Source organism: Typopeltis vanoorti, chromosome 2 (genome assembly GCF_054136105.1).
Source record: "Typopeltis vanoorti isolate ZY-2024b chromosome 2, IOZ_Tvanoo_1.0, whole genome shotgun sequence".
NCBI classification, from domain to species: domain Eukaryota; kingdom Metazoa; phylum Arthropoda; class Arachnida; order Uropygi; family Thelyphonidae; genus Typopeltis; species Typopeltis vanoorti.
The window spans coordinates 62,830,456-62,854,955 of record NC_143550.1 but is presented as its reverse complement, the minus strand read 5'-3'; the positions used below and the strand labels follow the sequence as shown (position 1 = coordinate 62,854,955).

At 36.8% G+C, this 24,500-nt stretch overlaps 1 protein-coding gene across 1 annotated transcript in view; it reads left to right on the top strand.

The window, feature by feature from the left end:
- The window catches only part of LOC150109090 (phospholipase D1-like), a 558,765-nt gene that overhangs the window by 435,447 nt on the left and 98,818 nt on the right, over positions 1-24,500 (top strand). The window contains exons 16-17 of the mRNA XM_090405612.1: positions 5,159-5,269; positions 15,159-15,250. Coding sequence (XP_090261738.1) covers positions 5,159-5,269; positions 15,159-15,250 — 203 coding nt within the window. The remainder of the gene's footprint in view (positions 1-5,158; positions 5,270-15,158; positions 15,251-24,500) is intronic.

Sequence of the window (24,500 nt, the reverse complement as noted above, 5' to 3'; positions counted from 1 at the left end):
ACATACAGTATCCCATTTTCATCTATCCATTCCTGTATTCTCCTCTTGACTATTTTCTTCAAGACCTTGACAATGATTCCTGATATGCTGATCGGTCAGTAACTTACAACAGCAGTCTTGGAACCTCCTTTATGCAGTGGAACTATTTTCCCCTCTTTCCACTCCCTCGGGACTAACCCAGACTCGAGACTCAAATTAAACAAAATGGTCAAGGACACTGACAATTTTCTTTAGCTGCTTCCCGTATGACACGAGCTGGTATACCATCCAGTCCCACAGATGTATTGACATTGAGGTTTTTGTAATGGACTTTTCACCTCCACTTCATTCACCACCATTCCCTTATAAGCTGTTGGTTCCTTCATTCCTGCAATATCACCTGGATGATATACTCTTGCAAAGTGCTCGCTCAGTAATTCCGCTATATCAACTGATTTGGTTACCTCCTACCATCGGAATTCTTTAAAATCATTCTCCCATATACATTTAATTAGCCTGCATGGCCAATATTCTTTCATAATCCTTTTTTGCTTTTCTCAATACACTCGTTATCCTTCTGGCCTGCGCTTTATACCCTTCATGTGCCTGCAGGTCACCTTTCTCCTTAAATTCCCTCCACAATTGTTTCTTTTTTTGCAGCTCAAGCTTAATGGTGTTATTTATCCATTTAACCCCTACTTGATTTACTATTTGGACTTTAGGTATACAGTATACCTAAAATCCGAATAGTAAATGTATATCCTGCACTCCTTAACCACCTCCCATGCACTATCAACATCCTGCCCTCGCAGTTTTACATGCCATGCCACTGAGCCAAGCACACACCTAAGCTTGTCTTACTTACCAGTCCGGTAATTCCATATGTATCCTGTCTTAATTATAAATTCCACTCCTTTAGCCACCTCCCAAGTCATGACCTTATGGTCACTCCCACCAATTGGTGGCAACATGGTCATGTTCGTTACAGCCACATGACCATGTTGCAGTTACTAGGTCAAGCACTCTCTGCCCCCCTGGTATTTTCCACCACATGCTGTCGCAGATAGTTGTCCCTTAATAACCGCATAAAATCCAATTCCTTCCTCCCATGTGCCCTCCCCTCCTTCTAGTCATTGTTACCATAATTGAAATCACCCATAATAATTACCCTCCTTCCACTCATTTCTTCTATTTGCCTATGCATACTATCCCCACCATCTATTCCATCACCTGGTCTATAGCAGCATCCAATTGTATAGTTTGTTCTGCTGGACTATCTCACACCAAACAGCCTCAAATGTGCTCTTTTCTCTATCCTGCAGTTCAACTTCTATACTCCTTGGCTACAACTCATCAGCTATCATCAATAACACACATCCCCCCATTTTATTCTCCCTGTCACTCCTGAACATGCTATACCTGTCGCATTCAATCCCACTAGCTTTATCATCTTCTGTCAGCCATGTTTCACTAATACCAACAACCTGTGGCCTGGAAGTGCCAACCAAGGCCAAAAACTCTTCCTTCTTGTTCCTAATACTCCTGGCATTAGTGTACATGAATTACAGAAGCCCATTAGTCCCATCCCTACTTTGATGCCTTATACTAACTATCCCATTCTGATTTGTTGTCCTTCGTACTTGCTCGGTCATATTATACTCATTCAGACACTCAACTGCCTCCCTAAAGTCTGCATATCTACTCCCCCCCCATCTTAATAAATCTAGTTTCCTTGAGTCTGTACATCCACTTCCACTTCATTCATGAACACTTTTTCAAGCCTCTGTACACCAAATCCATTCAAATGCAAACCACCCATCTTATATAAATCCTTTTGCCCATCAAACTCACTCCACATCACTCCTCCTGCATAACCTGCGCATAGATTCATTTGCAATTATGGCCCTCCTTCTCATCTCTTCTCTGTCATACTGTGGTAACAGACTCACTATCCTAATTTTCTCACCCTTTTCTTTTGCTACCTCTAGTAATTCCTTAAAGTCTTCTCTCATAGCCATTTTATCTCCATTTAAGTCATTCATTCCTGCCACTACTATCATTTCTTTCACCCTCTGCTTTTGCGCTCTGATAGACTCACTCACATCCTTAATTTTTGTGCCCAGTAAGTACGATTTTAACACACTCTCATCTACTTCACCTCTTACTAAAGAATCTCCATACAACCCTCGCTCCTTCATTTTTCTTGCACTCACAACCATACTCTTATTTTCTTATCATACTTTTGCCTTTTATTAGCTGATGCGTTTGGTAAACAATTTTTTAAACGCTCCACCTGCCGCTTCGTCCTGTGTATCACTCCGTGCAACCGTGTGATCTCATTCATTGCAACTAATTCATCATTTTTATTATCCATTAAACCATTCACTGGTTCTGTATTTTTACCTTTTTACCTTTATTCTCACTTTCAGTGCCGCTCTCAAAGTTATCTGGTACCCCCATCACAAATTCGTATCATATCACTATTTTCTACATTCTGCCTTTCAACAATGATATCACTCTCGCGACCTGAAACACACTTTAAATCCTTACTTTCCTTACACTTTCTGCACACATTCACTCCACTATCATTATCTAACCAAAGCATACATCTCACATATGCCACACTGAATAAACTCACTTATGTTAAAATCTTTGAACAAAGATGGTGATTTGGACGCAATCGTTTTTCCTTCTTATCGATGTCATGTGTACGCTCTCTATCATATCTTATCAAAATACTAATTGAAAATAATGCTGAAAACACACAAAAATCACACAGACATGCTAAGATATGAAAAGTAAACAATACTACATAAGATTCAAGCAATTTTGTCAATTATTATTCAAAATAACACTTATATTTTCAGGAGCTCTCTACTAACCCTACACACCATGTTTAGGAGCATTGGTAGACAGACAGACATTCAGTTAAAGTTTAGAGGACATTTTGTTAAGGTAGCCCATAAGATTACATGGCTATTTAAAAACATGAAAACAAGTAGAGATAAAGAAGTTGTTATTCTTCTTTATGAGACCTTGATACGTCCACATCTGGATTACTGTATTCAAGTCTGGTCTCCTGGGTTTCTTGGGGATGAGGAAAAGGTGGAGAAGATTAAGAGGTGAGTGACCAAGATGGTGAGTGGCCTCTGAAGTGTAGATGTTGGTTGATAGGAGAAAAAGAGGGGATATGATAGAAACATTTAAGTTGCTTAAAGGGTTTTATTGGATTAATGCAGGGGAAATGTTTCAGTACTTGGCTGGATGGGCAGAACAAGGGGTCATCCTTGGAAGTTGAACAAAGATGTGGTTAGTAAGGGTGTGAGGACTACATTTTTTGCTTAGAGAGTTGTGAATTAGTATAATGGGTTGTCAGTGTCAGTTGTGATTGCTTTGTCTGTTAATGGGTTCAAGGAGAAGTATAATAGCTTGTGTGGATAGTTTGGGTCTCCTGTGATGAGTCTTTGGACTCCATGAGGGCACTCATACAATAATAATAATAATGGTGGCATAAAAATCTCAAGAATACAGATGGCACACATTCTGCACATAACTTGAGCTCTTATTTGTCACCATCAATACTGGTTCTGTTTTAATTATCTGTGAGCGATCCCCAGCTTAATTTATTTCTTAGTGATTTCAGAATCACTAAGAAATAACAGCACTCTAGCTTTTGATGTAGTAAGTTTTTTTTTTTTCACTGCCAGAGATCAGACTAGTAGTGTTAATGGTTGATGAAATTAGTGTGATTTTAATATACTATGTAAATTGGAATGTAGCTTCTTTCTTTGTATATATGTGTATACTTCAGATGATCATCTTGATATGAAGGTCAGAACATTTGGTGATAATTTTCGTGTATATTAAACTGAAGTTTTACTACAATGCAGTAGCTGTGTCCATAATATGTGAGAATAATGACTAGGATGGAGGTAACAAAATACTTGAATTACTGAGTGATCACTTTCCAAGAATGTGGATATCACAGTACCAGGTCAGACAAGAACTGATGGAAGAACAGAGGTAGATAAATTGCAAGACACCTAAGATATTAAAGAATTTAATGCAAATATGGCTACTAAAAAATCACAAAATGCATAGGGTTATAAAAGTGCTCCGGAAAAGATGAGTGTCATTTTATGTAATAATTGTTGATATTGCATGAATTTTAATATAGTATTGTTGTAATAGATTTCACGGTATGATATGAACACAGATGGATAAGAAAATAATTATTTATTAACTTAGAAGCTAATATTTCGCTGGTATTATACCAGCATCTTCAGAGCACACAACACAAAGTATGTTACAAAAGCAAGATAACCACAATCCGGTGTAACAGTGGGGGCTAGTATAAGTAATTGCAGCGTGTAACACAAGACTAAAGTCCTAATATGGCACCATCTATGTTAAAAAAAAAAATTAAAAAAAGTTTAAAGTTTAAAAGAACCTTAACAAGTATGGCTGTATAAATCTACCAAAGATTTGGGAGATAGTCATCCTAAGACCAAATTAATATTTATTACTTTTATTTTATTTTATTTATTTTTTATTTTATTTTATTTTTCAAACTTTCTAAGAATATCGTTTGGACTACTATTTCAAAACTTTGAACTTTTATTTTTATTTTTATTTTTTTAACCTAGATGGTGCCATATTAGGACTTTAGTCTTGTGTTGCATGCTGCAGTTACTTATACTAGCCCCCACTGTTATGCCGGATTGTGGTTGTCTTGCTTTTGTAACATACTTTGTGTTGTGTGTTTTGAAGATGCTGGATATAATACCAGCGAAATATTAGCTTCTAAGTTAATAAATAGTTATTTTCTTATCCATCTGTGCTCATATCATACCGTGAAATCTATTACAACATGTCTGATGAACACATAAGCCTGTCCATGCGTATTAATATAGTACTGTTTACTAAAATAAAGAGCCAAAAGGCTTCACTTCAGCAATGCAAAATACTTTTTTGCATCACCAAACAGTACGGAGATACTGTTTGAAATGTAATATAGCTTGTCTTTGTACACACACACACACGTGTGTGTGTGTGTGTGTGTGTGTGTGTATACTCCAAATGATGATCTTAATATGAAAGACAAAACATCAGGAAATTAAAGTAATTATACCTAACACAGTTGTAGTTTTCATAATTTACCAAAATAAATTTATTTTAGATATTACGTAGTGCTTCTCTTTGGTCAGCTGGCATAGGAAAAACTGAACATTCCATACATGATGCATATATTGATGCCATTAGGAATGCTAGATATTTTATCTATATTGAGGTTAGTAAAGAATTACTAATAATTGTTTTTGTTTTGTTATTATTCTTCATGGAATAAATAAAATCACATGGAATAAATATGACAAAACTAAAAAATTAAAAAAAATATCACATGGAATAAATAAATGAAACTGAATAGGTATCCTTTTATGTAATTCATGTTTATTTATCTATCAAGCTGGACTTCTTTTATATAATTAGATATCAAAATTAATAACAGCATGTGAATTTTATTTCCATAAAGTTCTCACAAAATATCAAGAACATCTTCTTGGGTTAGAAAAGTTAAATTCTCTGTTTTATTATTGTATCTAATTCATGTCTGCTTGCATTCCTGTTCTTAACAATAGCTTTCATTCAACCTATTTATTTCTCAACAGTATGTATTTTGCTACTAATTATTGTTATAATATCATCTGGACTACAGATGATATTATAACAAGATGAAACCACAGTTATTTTAATGGACACTAACAATAGAACACTCAGACAAGATTGACTCACTGTTATTATTATAATAACAAGCTTCAATATATTTCAGACACTCATTAAGGAAGATCTCACTAAGTGAGTAACATACACTGCTTGTAAATAAGTTAACGTACATCATAGTTTCAGAAACAAACAGCCATGGCACCCACTTTAATAAGATGCAGGACTTCCTTTCACTGTGATGACTACAGCCATCCTATGGAGTATACTTTCAACAAGCATATGATATCACTCCGTGGGGAATGTTGGACCATTCTTTCTGTAGGCATGTAATGGCCTTCACGGTCAATGTGGACTTGACCACACTTGACTGGGCTCCACAGAGCCCAGTCAACTGTGGTAACATTCATGTCCACAATCTATGGAACTGACTATTGTCTCTTTCAGCAAGATAATGCACTGAGTCATAAGGCTGCTGCTGCAACTCCATAATTTGTGGACATGAATGTTACCACACTTGACTGGGCTCCACAGAGCCCAGTCAAGTGTGGTAACATTTGCCATAAAGTATGAAGCATTGCATTGTCGAGAATGTTCAGATACCTCTCGGAGTTCAGTGTTCATGGCACCATCACACTGCCACCTCCAAATTTCATTGTTGAAGTTGCACACTCTGGTAAGAGACATTTACCTAGCATCCACTGCACCCACACTTGTCCATCTGCTCGGTATAGGGTATAGTATGATTCATTGCTCCATAACACAGCTTTTCAAGATTCCACATCTCACTATATACAGTTTTTGCATCACTGAAGATGATGCTGCATGTTGGTTCAAGAATGTGGAGCTTGCATATTGCGGTCCCATGGAAACCTGTGTTGTGAGCTTCGGTTCTGAATGTTTTTGTGCAGATTCGTGTTCCAGTTGATGTCCAGAACTCTTCATTCAATGTGTCAGCTGACAAATGGTGGTTTTTACATATAATCCTTCATAGCAATCCATTGTCATGTTCAGTGAGTGTGGTGAGTAATCCACTCCTGGACACAGATGCACTGACTTTGAAGCATTATATTCCTCCAATTTATACTGGCTATAAACATGTGATTTGTTACATGGCACAATGCATCTTGCTCATAGAGATGTCTGGTGACTTCTTTCCATGCCATATATCTGACTTATTAAATCTTAAAATTCATTCACAATTCTAGCATTAACAGTGCATTCTATTGGTGTGTTCCATTCATCCACCAACCATTCTTCATTCAAAAAATCTACTTTTCACATCCCTCTATATCATGCCATTGCAAAACTGCCACAATTGTCTTTTGTTTTCCTGCTGTCATCTTCCATTCTGTGTACAATTCCTTCTGTATTAATCTTGTATAATCATCTCAACATCCCTGGCAGGCACATATTTGACAGCCTGGTTGGCCAAAAAACTTTTTGGTTCTCCAGCCAAAAAGACTGCGGGTTTGAATCCCGTCATGGGCATGGATGTTTGTGATTTTCTGTGAAAATACTAGCGAAGACATAAAGGCGGAGACATAGAGCAGGTGCCCTCCCTCGATGAGTCTTTAGACTCCTTGGAGGTGTCTCATAATAATCTTCTTCTGGTTCCCATCTGCCATACGGCCGCGGGAGGGTAGCTATATGCTACCATTCTTGGGAGAGATGATTATGAGCAAGGTGGTTTCCCGTTGCCTTCCTTGCCGTAAGTATTTATGACTGTAACCTATGTGTTCACGGGGCCGGTTTGCCTGCTTGCGGGATGAAAAACCTCAGATAAACTGGCGGAAAAAACCCTGCGGCCCACGCCCAAGACCGGCTAACTTGGCTATGGCTGAGGAAGATCCTTAAGCTCCTCACGTCGTGGACGGGAATCGAACCTAGGACACTCCTTCCCCAGGCATATGGTTGCAAAGCGCAAAGCCACTAGGCTAACCGCGCGGACCTCATAATAATAATAATAAATATCTCTGTCATGCCGACATTTACTTTTTTTATCTGCTCTGCAATATTTATATTTCCTGAAAAGAGTCCTAAAATGCCCTTCACCACTTGTTTCTCAAACCTACCTCCTTATTTCTCCACATTATAGAAGTAATGTTCTTTGTTGTTTTGACAACACTTGTAACATGTTCTCTGAATTTCAGGCCTCTGTCAACCAGTTCAAATTCACTTCTCATCCATATCCTGAAGCAGAGTTCCACTAGCTCAGTATGCAGCCCTATACCTTTATCCTCCAAAGTACAACATCTTGTACTTACTAACATTAAAACTGTATCCACACCCATTTGTGGGTGTGGATACAGTTTTACTTATATTTTTCCTAGCTTGATTTAGCTTGAGTGAATTTAAATTCATTCTCTTGTAAGTTTTTTCTTGGTTATACCATAAATTAAGGATACCAAGAAATCATATTCCAGGTTTAATCCTTTATCTAAGTGTAAGCAAACAATGTTAGCAGGTGAAGTATCTTCGTAACTGGGCTACTTGTATATAGAGGCTAATGACTTCTCATCAGTTGCCTTAGTATCCCAAAATGCAAAGCACACACACCTTTTCAGATGTCTATAATGCTATGCATTATAGCAAAGGGCCACTATCCAGACCAGTTTCAACCTTTGATTGATTTGACTTGGGTAAATGATTAAACTAAGAATATAATTTCTTGACTTCTTTAATTAAACTCATTCTCTGCTTTTGTCAGGGAATCGTTATACACCATAGAAGTATAAAGAGCAGAAAACCTACTCTTTATACATCTATTCACCCTCTAGCTTCATGTTAACTTTATGGCAAATCTCTTCTGCATTGATGGCTACAAATCCTTCACCAACCTATATGTTTCAGTCATATTGCTCCTTTTCTGTTTCATCCATTGATATTTTTCATGAGAAAAAATATAAATTTTTTGTCCTCTTCCAGACAATAAAGTAGGCCAAAAGCAGTAATCCCGCAGGTAAAGTTGTCAAGTAATTTGCTGTCATCACTGATCTCAAACAAATTATTCACATGCCTACCAGATAATAATAATAATTATTATTATTATAATCTGGACTACAGGTTATAATAATAATTATAGTAATAATAATTACTCTCCTACCTTTGTATGAGATTGGCTAACTTACCTTCAACTGGAAAAGTTCATAAATTCCTCTCGTCATGATGAGAATCACACTCAGACCTTTTCCAATTGAAGGGTGCAATGTACTGTTGTTCTTTCAATTGTGCTACAGAGGCACTTAAAAAAAATCATCAGATAATCATAACCTCTCTCTGAAGTCTCAAGATCTCTTCCTTGTAAGTGACCCTTCTGAATATACTGTGAATGTTGCTTGTGAGACAATTTAGATAATGCTTGTGGTCATTTCTTCTCCTGTGGTGAAACATTCACAGAATTATGCTCATTCACATGTTGCATGCTATTATAAATTATCAAGCATGATAATCACATTTCCAGGTTGGACATGTGATTATCCCTTCTTGGGCTGGAGGCTATATTGTAAGTGGTCATGTAATTTAGCACTTGTGTAAAATTAGTGATTTTATCTGTTTTATTGTGTTTTTTCCTCAGAAAATTAGTGTATTATAGTGTATTAGTGTAGGTTTTTGTGTTGTTAGAGTATGTTATAACATTTTTATTATAATATTTATCATGATATTGTCGGCATGGCACCAACACTATGAACAGTGGTGGCAAAGACAACATTGTCCAGCCGATTTGAAGTTGCGGGATATTATTCAGTGCACTGTGTGAGAAATGTATTCATTGAAAAAATTAAAGAATATCTGGAAGGAAATTGAAACTGGAAAGAGAGTATGTATTAAGTGTTTTAAAAGTGAGTGTTCTGTTAGGTGATGAGAACGCAACAAATATTGACGGTAAGATGGAAAATGATGTTATTAATGTTGAATGAGCAGCCATGGAAATACAGGAGAATGAAATGGATATTAATAAAGAAATAGAAGTGGCAAGAGTTCATCAGGACTGAAAAAAGAAAGAAGCAGGTGATTTGAAGGAATAATAAAGATTGACTGAACAAACAAGAACAAGTTAAGGAGAAAATTATGTAAGAGACTCAATGATCAGGAGAGTACCTAATGAAAGTATGACAAAATCATGTTTTCTGGGTGTAAAATTTCACAATATTAGCCACACTATCCGGATGCAAAAATGTAAGTCGAAGGAAATGATTGTCTTGGTTGGTACAAATGATTTGAGAGGCGAAAAGTACTCTTTGAGGGAGGATGTAAAGGAGTTATTAAAAACTGAAGAGCAAGAAGGTGAAGATTGTAAGTCTCCTACTACACTATGATGCAAGTGAATTGAGGAGGAGGGCACTGTGATTACCAATGAGTCTATACATAAGCTGTGCAAAAGGAATGATGTAGGATCTGTGGTTTGTTTGACAGAAAGAAGGATTTGTACACTGTTGATAGACTGCAGTTAAATGGTTTTGGTGTTAGGTGTCTTGAGAGAGCTTTTTTCACTGAGAATGTGGAAGTGCAAATTCAGGGAAACTTAAGAAATTAGGGTGGAAGCAGGCGAGTTTGTGTGAGGGCATCCATGAAGCGAGAGATTGTGAGAATGACCAAGTAAAGAATCTAATCTCTCAAGCAAAAATATTGAATAAGGGTAGTTAATTCAGAAAGGAAAAGTGGATTGGGGACTAAAGGGATGCTGCAGTTTATATATACTAATACCAGAAATATCAGGAACAAGAGGGAAGAGTTTTTGACAATGGTCAGCGCAACCTCACCAAAAGTTATAAGCATTAGTGAGACTTGGCTAACAGCAGGTGATGTAGTTACAGGGACAGAATGTGAAGAATTTATTATTTTCAGGGAAGATAGGATGACAAGGGGGAGGTGTACTTCTGATGACAGAACAGGTGGAAGGGTGGCTGATCATTGGAAGCAATCTGGTGTGAGATTAAGGCCAGTAAAACAAAATATATAGTTGGTTGTTGCTACAAGCCAGAGAGTTCTATGATCTGGAAGACATGCATTGCAAAATTAGTACGAATACACATTGAGTAATTATTATGGGGGGAGGAGTTACACTATGGAGTTATAGACTGGAAAGAAGAATGATCACATGGGAGGAAGGAAATAGAATTTATACACTGAGAGATCATTACAGTGTGTGATGGAGGGGACTAGGGGTGGGAGAGTATTGGACCTGGACATAGGATCAGAAGAGTTATCCATAACAAAGGTGACAATGTTGCCTCCAATTGGTGAAAGTAACCATGCAGTCTTGATTTGGGAGATTGTACAAGATGAGGAATATTCTGTCAAGAAGGGGTATATGTGGAACTACAAGGCAGGTGATTATGGGAAAAACGTTAAATCTGTGCCATGGCATAAAACACTGCAGGGTAAGGATGTTAGTAGCTCATGGGAGAAAGCTAAGGGTCATCTAGAGGAAGCAGTATTAATTTGTATACCTATGCTAAGGAAGGTGAATCAGGTAGGAGTTTGATGTGATGAGTCATATCATTAATAGTTGATATCCCATCTAATATGATGGGATATCAGCTTAGGTTTTGTTACGCACAACAGCTTAGATGTTGTACAAGGAATCTCCAGAAAGTTCTGTTTTTAAATATTTTCACTGCAGCGCTGCGATTGTAATGGTGTGCATGCATGCTGAGTTTGTTGATTCTTTAGCCTTGTTGCTAAGGAATGGCACCAACGCCTTGTTGGTGCCATTTTCAGACATTCCCACTGCATGTAAAATTGAATCGCCTGCCGCATGTGAAATTAGGTCAGTTATCTGTTTCTTGAATGCGAGGAATGTTAAAGCAGCTGAAATTCATCAGCAGATTATTGAGGTTTATGGAGAACACGCAATGAGTGATTTGATGGTATGAAGATGGGTAAGACTTTTTAATGAAGGAGGACAGGTGTGCATGATGATGATGAATGGAGCAGGCGACGATCTTTAGTGACTGATGATTTGGTGCATTCATTTGAAGAGAAGATTAGGCAGAATAGGGGATTCACTATGACGTCACTCTTGCTGCAATTTCCAGAAGTTTCACATTCATGTCTTCATGAAACTGTGTCAGAGAAATTGAATTATCGGAAATTGGGTGCACGCTGGGTGCCGAAGTTGCTTACAGAACAATACAAAGTGAATCGGCTGGGCAATGCATTGGAATTCTTGACACGCTACGATGAGCAATGCTTTCCTGAGCAGACGTCACCAGGGACAAGACTTGGGTGTCACACACAACCCCTGAATCCAAACAATCTATGGAGTGGAGGCACACCTCATCACCAGTCAAGAAGAAATTGAAGACAATGGTTTCCACTTGGGAAATCCTGTGCACTGTGTTTTGGGACAGACAAGGAATTTTGCTGGTAGACTTCTTGGATCAAGGCTTCACAATCAACATGAGTATCTGCTGCCAAACCCTTAAGAAACTGCGTCATGCAATCCAGAACAAATGACGTGGAATGCTTACCAGGGACGTTGTTTTGATTCATGATAACGCCTGCCCACATAAGGCAGGTGTAACACAACAACATCTTGTCACCTTCGGCTGGGAACAATTCCATCATCCCCCATATAGTCCTGAGACCTCTGCCAACTTTCACTTTAAGTATTTTAAATAGTAATGGTCCCATCACTGAACCTTTTGGCATACTACTAGTCGCCTGTTCTTTGCCTCGATTCTGGCCTTACATATACCACTTTTTCACATCTGTTCAGCAGCCACCCTCTTATTCACTTAACCAGTGTCATATCTGTCCACATTTGTTTTAATTTTCGTTATGGAGTTCCATGTAGTATCCTTTCAAATGCCTTTGCAAAATCCAGCAGAATCGTATAGCAATTTCCTTTATCCAACTCTGCTGTTACTCCATTATAAAAAGATAGTGAATTACTAAGGCACGACTGAACTTTTGCAAAGCCATGTTGCCCCTCATACAGTATTACATTTTTATCCATCCATTCTTGAATTCTCTTTTTTGACCAATTTTTCTAGTACTCTTAACATCATGACTGAGATACTGATTGGTCTATAATTTGCTAATGTAGTCTTAGAACTTCCCTTATGCAAGGGAATTATTTTGCTCTCTTTCCATTCCCTTGTAACTCCACCAAAGCTGAGACTTAAATTAAAGAGCCTAGTCAAAGGCATTGCCAGTTGCCTCAAAGCCAAAGCTGATATCCCATCTAACAGTCTTTCATGTGGTATCCTATCAAATGGCTTAGCAAAGTCTAGTAGTATCACTGTGTATCCATTCCCTTTATCCAACTCAGCCGTAACATTATTATAAAATGTGAACAAACTGCTTAGGAATAGCCTCTCTTTAGTAAATATATTGTTCCTTTGCAGAGTAGGGCTTGTCTGTCAATGCATTTCTATATGTGAATTCTTATCAACTTCTCTAAATCTTCCATCATTCCAGAGATAATGATCGGGTAATAGTTGAACACATTTTCTTCATCACCTTTTTACAATAGGGCTATCATGAATTCTTTTATTCCTGTGGGATCTTTCCTCAGCTGAGGCTCAGATTATACAAATATGTCAAGGACTTAACTAATTTCCTGAACATTCCTTTAGCATATGTGCTGATATGTGCATCTGTCCCTTGCTGAGTTCATCTAAGTAATGCAACTGCTCTAGAACTTTTCTAGTCAGTGCTGTATATATTTCATAATTCTTTTCATCCTCATTATCATGATATTTCTTCCTTTCCATCAATCTTCTTCTTATGGATCTCTTGCTTAATAAGGTTGCACATCCATTTCATGGCAATTTTTTTTGTTTATCAAACTCCAAGGACAAATTCATATACTACATCATTTAAGCATCCTTTTAGTGCTTAAATGATGTAGTATATGAATTACTGGGAAGGATATCAGCATGCAATGCTGATATCCTTCCCAGTTAATAGTTGATACTATTGAATTGAACATAGTATTCTCACAAGTTTGTTCATAATTTCCAGCCATGCTAATTTAGCATCTTACCTGTCCTAATAGGAACATCCATATAGATGGCTACTTCCCAAGTCAGTACATCAGTTGGTGATGGTCACCAACTGATGCCAAAAAAAGTTGCTTCCTTAACAGAGATCCCTTCTAATGCTATAATTAAATCTATGACTCTTTGACCTTATGTTCCTTCTTTCACATACTACTTGAGAAAATGGTCTCTCGCCAGCTCAATAAATTCTCCTTCATTCTTATCACGAGTTTTCTCTGCTACCTGATCAATGTTTGGATAATTTAAGTCACCCATAATGATCAGTCATTTAGTATAATTTGGCAATGCAGTTGTGAACATAGAGTTGAAACTCTGTTACACAAATTACACAAATTCAAGAAAACAGGGATAGATATGAGAATCTGGTATATTTTGTGACATCCATATGATTATTTCATTTGGTATCTGTCCATTACTCGTCCTTGTGGTGATGGATAGATATCAGAGAGTAGTATATGGAGGAGAAGAATCCAGGAGAATGCAGGTGACAAGAAGTGATCTACAGAATTCTGTGCTTAGACCACTGCTGTTTAATTTGTACCTCAGTGATACAGGAAATTATATGAATGGAAATATTCATTTGCTTGCTGATTATGCAAAAAATGAGGTTAGTACTAGTTAATCAAGGCAATGTAGAGAGTTTGCAGAATGATTAAAATAGGTTGGCTGACAGTGTAGGCAAAGGATAATGGGTATCAGCTTAATGTGGCAAAGTGTAAAGTAAAGTGAATTTGGGGGTGGAAGATTATAAATTGTGTACCATATTCATGGAACTGTACTCCAGGAAATTGATGAGATAGGATTTGTAGGTGTTGGTGAATAGGATTGGAAGTTCAGAGGTCATCATGTGAATATGGCCAATATAACTCATAGGATTACTTGTTTGTTAAAGAACACAACTCATGTCTTTAATAATACTTCTACATCTGGATTACCGTGCGTAGATTTGGTCACTCACCTGGGTTTCTTGTCTGGTCTGGTAGTGGGGGGGGATGAAGAAGTGATAGAGAGATTATAGAGGCAGGTACTAAACTGTGAGTGGTGTGTGAAATGTTCCCAATGAGGATAGATTGAGAATTCGTAGGTTGAAGAAATTGGTTTATAGGTGGAAATGAAGGAATATGACAAAAATGTTTATGTAGAGGAAATTTTTCAGCAATCGGCACTACAAGTGCAGAACAAGGAGTAATCCCTGGAAATTGAATAAGAGTATTGTAAGTACTGCATTAGGAAATGTAAAAAGTACGCACACATGAACACAATGGCAAGTGATTTTATTAAGTGTACAAAATCATACATATATTTGTTTAAGTATCTTAAACCATCATCAGTGCGATAAATAGAATTTGTGAAATTGAAACAGCAATTTATAAAGCTATAGTACTTTTGTTACAAGTGTTTACATGTTTTTATTATTGAAAATAAACTTATGTTTTCTTTTGACAGAATCAGTTCTTTATCACACAGGCCTCTGAGAATAAAGATGTTTTAAATAAAATTGGTGAAGCTTTATGTGAACGTATATTAAAAGCATACAGGTAATGTTAGTTATATTTAACTTATGTTGTACTAAAATACTCAGTTATCACCCCATTGCACCTTCTACTTACTCTAGTATAGTTATTTCACCAGCACAGTATGCAGTCTCTTGTCAATGGATCCCAAATTTCAAGACTTTCCATTTAGTTGCATTAAACTGACATCTCCATTCCTTTGTCCAGCTTATTTAGATCACTCTGAAAGACCACCACATTAACCATTACTAATAACCCTTCCCAGTTTCACATCATTGCAAACAATTCAATATCCCACTGCAATCTATTGAGAATATCATTGCCATAAAGGTTAAACAGAAGAGATCTCAGTACTTAACCCTGTAGTACCTCACTTCAGACCTGCTTCCTTAAACACTATAACCTTGTGCACAACTCTGGTATCTATGAGACAGCTAGTCTCCAATCCAGTTCACTAACCTGATATCTAAACCTACTTGCTGTAACTTAAATATCAGCTTTTCATATAGCACCCCATCAAATGGCTTTGTAAAAATAAATAAGTAAATAAAGGCAGACATTCATTTGTTTACTGATGATGCAAAGTTGGGTAGAGCAATAGTGAGTGCACAGGATGTCAAAATTTTGCAAGATGATTTGGATAGTTTGGAGGACTGGGCTAAGGAGAATGGATGTCAATTTAATGTAGCAAAATGTAAGGTTATGCATTTTGGGGTGAAAAGATTAGCAGCAGTATATCACATTGGTGGAACCATACTCCAGGAGATTGTACGAGGCCAGGGATTTGGGAGTGTTGGTGGATAAGGAGTTGAAGTTTAGGGGGCACATCACAAAAGTGGCTAAATCAACTCATCAAATCACTTGGTTGCTGAAAAATACTTTAACAAGCAGAAACAAATAGGTTATTGTTCCTCTGTATATCGAGCCTTGATAAGACCCCATATAGACTACTGTGCCCAGATTTGGGCACCAGGGTTTCTTCTTGATGGGGAGGAGGTGGAGAGAATCCAGAAACGAGTGACCAAGATGATAGCGGGTCTATGGAATGAACCTTATGAGAACAGGTTGAAGATTTGTGGGTTGCAGAAATTGGTTGATAGGCAAAAAAGGAGTGATATGATTGAGACATTCAAATTACTGAAGGTGTTTCTATAAGATTAATTCAGAAGATATTTTTGAGAATAGGACTGGTGGTGGGAGGACTAGGGGCCATCCATGGAAGCTGGGCAAGAGTGTGGTTAGTAAGGGTGTTAGAGCTAGGTTTTTTACTTGGAGAGTGGTGAATGAGTGGAATAAGCTGCCATAGTCTGTTGTGGGTGCCATGACTGTGGATGAGTTCAAGGCGAAGTATGATACTGTGTGAATGTCGAATAGTTGTTCTTGACATGATGTTAGGGCCTCCCTCGATGAGTCTAAGGACTCCTTGGAGTTGCTCATAATAATAATATTAATAATTCTGCCTTTTCCTCATCCACAGCTCTTGTTACTTTATCATATAAAAGCAAGCAAATTGCCTTTTATAATAATTGCCTTACTGGTGGGACCTCTACTGTTTAACCTTTATGCCAGTGACATTGTCAGCAGTGGATTACAAGGGTAAATTCAATTGTTTGCAGATCATGCAAAGCTGGGATAACCTCTAGAGGGCCACTTAGTGCCACATGGCTGCTGAAGATCTGCTGTTGAAAACGTGTTTTATTTTTATAGCAATCTGCAATATTGATTGCTTTTTGGTATAATTTTGTTTATTTTTCATAGCTTAGCATAACTGCATGATTATGATACTTTGTGCTTTGTTAGTTTGATACTTCTTTTACTAATTTTTGAAGCTTGCGGTGAATGATTGATGACAAAATGGTGGTACAAATGAGATCTGCATGTACACAGCACAAAAATCAAATATAATTAACATTATATATTTTTGAAGAATAGCTCATTGTCATGAGTTCAAAACAAAATGTATACATGGCACAATGTGGAGAATAGCTTTCTGGAGAGACTGAATATGAGACAAGTGAAGATATGAACATGTGAATGTGTAATGTTATTAGTAAATGCAAAAACTGACTGATGGAATGAAAGTGAGCATAATTGCAGGGGTAAAAATTTCTAAATCACTCAACAAAAATTAGTGAGACTATGGAGGTAAAAGAAAGTACATTTGATAAAACAAAAGCAACTGATGCTGTGGAAGCAAGGGAAAATAGGAATGAGGAAACAAAAGAAATATTTGAGAGATTGACAGGTATCGTGATTGCCAGGATACAAGACTTGAAAAATGAATTGATCAAAATGAGAAATCAGATGAAAAATATGTGCTGTGAGATTAGAAGATTGGTAGATACGAATGAAAGATTGCAAAAGGATAGAATTAAGCAAAGCAGAGATAAAGAGGTCATCACAAATGGCTCAAGAATGATGTATGGAGATTCCATTTTTAGAGTTATAATGAATGAGAGGACCCCACAACGTGTGTTGTGAAAGTGTTAGGTGGAAGATGAAATTCACTTACCCAGTGTGAGACCATTACCCCACTTACTGGAATCCCAAAGTGGCTTGAAAAAGTTTCATGTTTGGCCTCTATAGCAGGGTTTCAGACTGTGCAAAAAATAACAACTATACAAAAAAGTATATAAAATCAATTAAAGTAAAAAAAAAAAAAATCTTTAGCCTATGCACAGTACATATACTATAGTCCTTTCTTTTAGGCTTGCACGGTGATCCGAATGCATTTTTGGAAATTATGGAGACAACTACCATGTTTGAATAAAAACTTTAGTTTAATATTACTAAAATTGTGTCATTGATGGGGACATTAGTTTCTGCCCTTTTCACTAATGTTCCCATCAATGACACAATTCTCCTACTACAGAACAAATTTCCGCCCGACATTACAGCCCTCTTTGCCCACGTACTAAAGTCCGGTTACTTCGTGTGGCAAAACATATTCTACCTACAAAAGGAAGGTACAGCCATGGGCTCACCATTATCCCCCCCAATCGCGAACTTCTACATGGAAACCTTTGAGCAAAGGGCTCTTGATTCCGCCACGCTTCGACCGACAATCTGGCTCAGATACGTTGACGACGTGTTCGCTATCTGGCCACACGGGCGACAAACGCCAAACACATTCCTCAGCCACCTAAACAAACAACACGAACGCATACAATTTACCATCGAAATCGAAAACCAAAATTCGCTCCCGTTCCTAGACACACTAGTTACACGTCTTCCTTCAGGCAGTCTATCCTTCACGGTCTACTGAAAACCGACACACACACACGGGCTAATACATACATGCGAATTCATGCCACCACCCAGCACAAAAACATGGAGTCATAAACACCCTTAAAAACAGAGCCACAACTATTTGCTCTAACCAGCAAGCCCTGAAACAAGAACTAAAAATCATTAGTGACACATTCATAAACAATGGCTATAACAAAAATACTGTCAATAAAATACTCTATAAAACCACAACAAAAACGAATCTAGATTACTGTAAAACCATAGCCATCCCATACATTAAAGGGTTATCAGAAAAAATCAACAGAATCCTACAACATTATAACCTCAATGCCACATTTAAACCAACCACTAAACTTAAAACCATATTCAGCTCCTCTAAGGATCCTCTCCTCCCATTAGCACACCCTGGAGTCTATTGCATCCGCTGTACCTGTAACTTACCGTAAATTGGTGAAACAGGACGGACAATCCCTATACGCAAGAAAGAACACATTAGACACATTAAATATAACCATTATGGTGAAGCAGGCCTCTCAGACCATGCACTTAACACCTTACACCAAATCAACTGGAAAAGCACCTGCTCCTTACACTGCACAAAAACATGGTACGAAAGAAAATTTAAAGAATCCTGTGAAATCCTGATAAACCACCCAAATATCAACAATAAAGATGGTATGAAAATTCCAAGGATCTGGATGGCACACATTCAGCCAACCTAATATGAAAGATTCAACATAAGTCAGGACTCTAGCCAATCCACTAGTATTAGAAACCATTCCACTCCAACTGGATGGAATGATGTTAATATATGTATATAGTAGACAACACAAATAATAGGACTCTAGCGTTGATGTATAATTTTTTTTTTTTTTTTTTTTTTATCACCAGAGGTCAGGCCAACAATTGTGGTAGCGGTTAGTCAGTGTCTTTAACGAACCAGTATGATTGTAGTATAGCTTGTTTCTTGTGTATATTTGTACACTCCAGAAGATGACCTTGACATAAAGGTCGAAACATCGAATTGTAAAATTTTAGTAATATTAAACTAAAGTTTTTATTCAAACACGGTAGTTGTCTCCATAATTTCCAAAAATACATATACTATAGGTTTACAAATAAACCTTTTGTGGGTGGGAGCCCACATAAAAAAATAATAAATAAATAAATAAATAAAGATTACTTAAGAGAGTGAAAGATAACCGTGTGGTGGGAAAGGTAGAGAGTGTCAATGTTATGTAATAATAACAGACTAGTGAGTTGCATCAGTTACTGGCTATCAGATATGTATCAGTAAGTTGAATGTTGGGGGGAGTGCAGTGTCAAGAAAGTCACTAGTGGTGTGTTGCTGGGGGTCTGTATTGGATGCTGTTATTCAAATTGTATATTAGTGATATTGGGATGAGTTTAACTAGTGATATGCAACTGTTTTCAGATAATGCAAAATTAGGGAGAGAAATGCATAGCCAAGCCAAGAATAGATTATATGAATGAGAAGATAGGTAAAACCATTAGTTCAGTGTTTCAAAATGTAAGGTTTTGAAATTTGATACACAATGATGAGATAGAAAGTATACACTTGGTTGGAAACTTTGAAAGAATTAGAGGTGATGAAAGATCTGGGAGTGATGGTGTACAAGGACTTGAAATTCAGTGGCCACATTATACAATTCGAGAAGTCGTCACATCAGATAATGGTAATGATGCAGATAACCTTGAAGTGCACTGAACATCTGAATAGGACTGAACAGGATTCGTACCAGCCATGGAAGATGTGCAAGCTTTCTGCATAAGTGGGTAAAAATTCCTCACTGGAGTGTGACTGTGGATGCTGAAACCAGTCAACCCATCATATTTCCACTGAGTGCAGTCTTCATGCATATATGGGTCAAAGAAGTGACTTCCTGGAGGCGACACCACCTATTATAGACTGGATCAGAGAACTCGATCTAACTTATAAGTGTTTTGTCCACTGAAAGTGTAACTGCCTAAGTTTTACTTTAATGGTTTGTCATTTAATCTTTTACTTACCTTTTACATATTTGTACTGATTTATGTACATGCACTTTTATAACTGTATGTAGATTGCCATACGATAAATAAATAAATAACCTTTATGTGCAGATATAACGAAGTTATGATTCCATTGTATGAGGCCTTGATCAGGCCTCATGTGGATTATTGTGCACAGATTTGGTCATGTGGTTTTCCTAATAATGAGGGTATGTTGGAAAGGGTCCAGAGAAGATTCACAAAGGTGGTAACTGGTCTGTGGAGTATGATAACAGATTGAAAAAATGTAATTTGCAATATCCTGAATAGGAAGTGAATGTGGGAGGATATTATTGAGACATATATGTTGGTCAGAGGTTGTTACCAGGTTAAAATGGAAAAATATTTAATAGAATGGGAGAAGGGGATAGAACAGGAGACCATCCCTGGAGATTCTATTTAGATGGAGAGTGTGAGAAAAGGCATGAGCAGTAGATAGGTTCTTTGCATGGAGAATGGAATGCATTGCCCAAGTGTGTCATGAGTGCAAATACATGAATCAGTTTAAGGCATGATTGGATGAGCTTTTTGTACCTACCATGATGAATGTCTGACTCTATGGAAATCATATAATAATAATAATACTGACCAGAGAACATGTTCAATTATCTGAATGAAATACTATTAGTCGGTGGTAGATGATACAATGTGTAGATGGTAGATGGAAAGAGGGGAAATTAATTAGTACAAATGGCTTGTCATGTGCTGTGGAAGTGCCCTCCTTCGGTGAGTCCTTGGACTCCTTGTCAATGTCATGTAATAATAATATTTCATAAGATACACATTATTCTTTCCCCATGGGGCTTGCAACTTGCAGGCACAGACATGGCTAACCCAGGGTCCCAGAGCTAAGTATGATCTATTTCAAAGCTTTTGGTTATACTTTTCTCTAACTCTTCCACTTCCTGCTTCTACCCTCATACTAACATTCTTCCTAATGAGGATTCTTTACTTAAAAACTTTCTGTCTGTCTCTTTTCTTGCTTACTAACCCCAGGAGGAGGTCCTCCATTCTCCCCGAAGCTATTAGAGTACTCGAGGGCTAGGGGTGTTTCCTCCTCTTTCAACTAACCACTAATAGTTATAATAATGGGCACAGTGCTACTTGTATTAACCTCCTGTAGCATACATGTTACAATACTGTGATATGGAAGGCAAGGGGAAACCGCCACATTATATTCCCAAGTAAAAGCAGCAATGGAAGTCAAAAATGAAATCAAGATTGGCGATGGAGCCTTCACTGAAGGAGTCATGCCTGGCAGGAGAAGTAACCGGACTTCTCAGGTCGACAGCCAACGAAATCCTGGTACTTATTCAAAAATGAAGACAAGAAATAAGCTGAATATTGGAACATGGAATGTAAGAACACTGCTAGAACCAGGTAAAATAGAAAATGTAAAAAAAGAAATGGAAAGACTTGAAATAGACATTCTGGGCATTAGTGAGACGAGATGGGAGGGACAGGGTGATTTCTGAAGTGGAGAATTTCGGATAATATATTCAGGACAAAAGAAGGGTGAGTCAGGTGTTGCAATAATGCTTCATTAAAAAGTTGGAAAGTTAATCACTACAATAATTAACTATAGTGACAGAATCATGGCAATAAGCATTCAAAATGAACCAGTAAACCTCAATATTATAATGGTCTACATGCCAACATCACAACATAGCGATGAAGAAATAGAAGAAATTTATGAACAAATAGAAGAAATCTGGAGCAGCTTTAAAAACAGAGACAATACGATAATAATGGGAGATTGGAATGCTATCGTGGGAGAAGAGAGCAATGATAATGTTTCAGGAAGATTTGGTCTTGGACATAGGAATGAAAGAGGAAAGCAATTAATAGAATTTTGTACACAAAAATAGCAAATACACTATTTCAAGTTCCAAAAAGAAGAACATATACATGGAAAGCGCCTGGGGATTCAAATAGATATCAAATAGATTATATATTGGTCAAGAAAAGATACAGGAACCAAATAAAAAATTGCAAAAGCTATCCAGGTGCTGACATTAGTAGTGACCATAACCTTGTCTTTCATGAAAACAGAACTGAAACATAGGAAACAAATCCAAAGATACAAACCAATAAGATGGAACCTTGAAAAATTAAAGAGTAAAGAAGTAAAGAGAGGATACCAAGAGGCAACTAATCATAACATTCTAGAAAACATAAATAGTCAGAATAATATTGAAAACCAATGGAATATGATTAAAGAGTTAATTACAAATTCATCAAATCAATTATTGAAAAATGCAGAAAAAGAAAAAAGAAAACATTTGATAACAGATGAAATACTTGGCCTTATGGATGAAAAAAGAAAATATAAAAATGCTATTAAAGAAGAAGATATGGCCAAATTCAAATATCTTAAAAATCAAATTACAAGAAAATGTAGACAAGCCAAAAAAGAATACCTGGAAGAACAGTGTAATAACATAGATGAATTATTTAAAAAAGAAAACATAGAGAAAGCCTATAAAGAAATTAACAAACTAACTTTCAAATTTAATAAGAACAGCAAAAACAATGCCATCAAAGATGAAAATGGAAAATTACTAATAGAATCTGACGATATATTAATGGAATGGAAGAATTATCTTGAAAATCTCTATAATGGCAACAAGCTTGATGCTGATATCAGCATAGAAAATCAAAATGAAGATAATCTAGGATCCCCAATAATGCGAGAAGAATTTGATAAAGCACTGTCCAAAATGAGTAAGGGAAAAAGTCCAGGTGTAGACAATATTCCTATAGAACTGCTACAAAATCTAGGTGATGAGACAAAAACCTTACTCTATCAATTAATAGCTCAAATCTATGATAGAGGAGAAATACCAAAGGAGTTCATGAAATCAACCATAATACCAATACCAAAAAAGAATAATGCAAACAAATGCAGCCAATTTAGAACAATAGCTTTAATCCACATGTTAGCAAAATTCTGCTAAAAATTATTCAAAATAGAATTTATTCAAAAATAGATTGTCTATTGGACGAAAACCAATTTGGATTCAGAAAGAATAAAGGAACAAGAGAGGCAATACTCTGTTTAAGAACAATAATAGAGAGAAGATTAGACCTTAGTCAAAATACTTACATTTGCTTCCTTGATTTAAGAAAGCGTTTGATAAAGTAAACCAGCATATACTCCTAAATTGTCTAACTAATATCGGCATAGATTTGAGGGATAGGAAAATAATTTATCAAATTTACAAAAATCAAAATGGACAGATTAAAATCAATGATAAGGAGAAAATAATAAATATCAGGAGTGGAGTAAGACAAAGATGTATACTTTCACCACTTTTATTTAATTTATATATTGAAAAGGCCATTCAGGAAACTAAAGATAAAATAAATAGTGGCATAAAGATAAATGGTGAGCAAGTCTTGTGTATAAGATTTGCTGATGACATAGCCCTTGTAGCAGAAAACAGAAGAACGTTAAAAACAATGCTAGAATTACTAAATAATAACCTTGAAAAATATAAAATGAAAATTAACACAGATAAGGTTGATGAGGGCGCTAGTGGGTCAAGCGCTACGGACGTGTTTTGAAGAGCTCCTGATTCAGATAAGTTTTACTAGGAATAATTAAGTATATATGCGTAATTGTTTAAGTAAGAGCGGCTGTAAACGTTGTACGCTACCGATATTATTAGTGTGGTTTTTTTTTTCTTGCTTAAACTAAATATGAAATCGTTAATATTAGACCTAGTAACCTGCAGAGAAAAAAAAAAATGGCGGCGGCATTGTCATTCCATGATTTTAATTTGGATTTCAGTCGTTTCATTAAGTGAGAGGTCTGTTATATGTATTCCTTCGATTACATAAATGATTTGTGGATGTGTAGTGCGGATGGAAGAAGGGTGTGTGCGAAATGTGACCTGAACGAGGAATTGATGAATGCGAATATGAAGTTGATGACAGAAAGTGCTAGTACCGATTGTGTCGCGAGTGCACA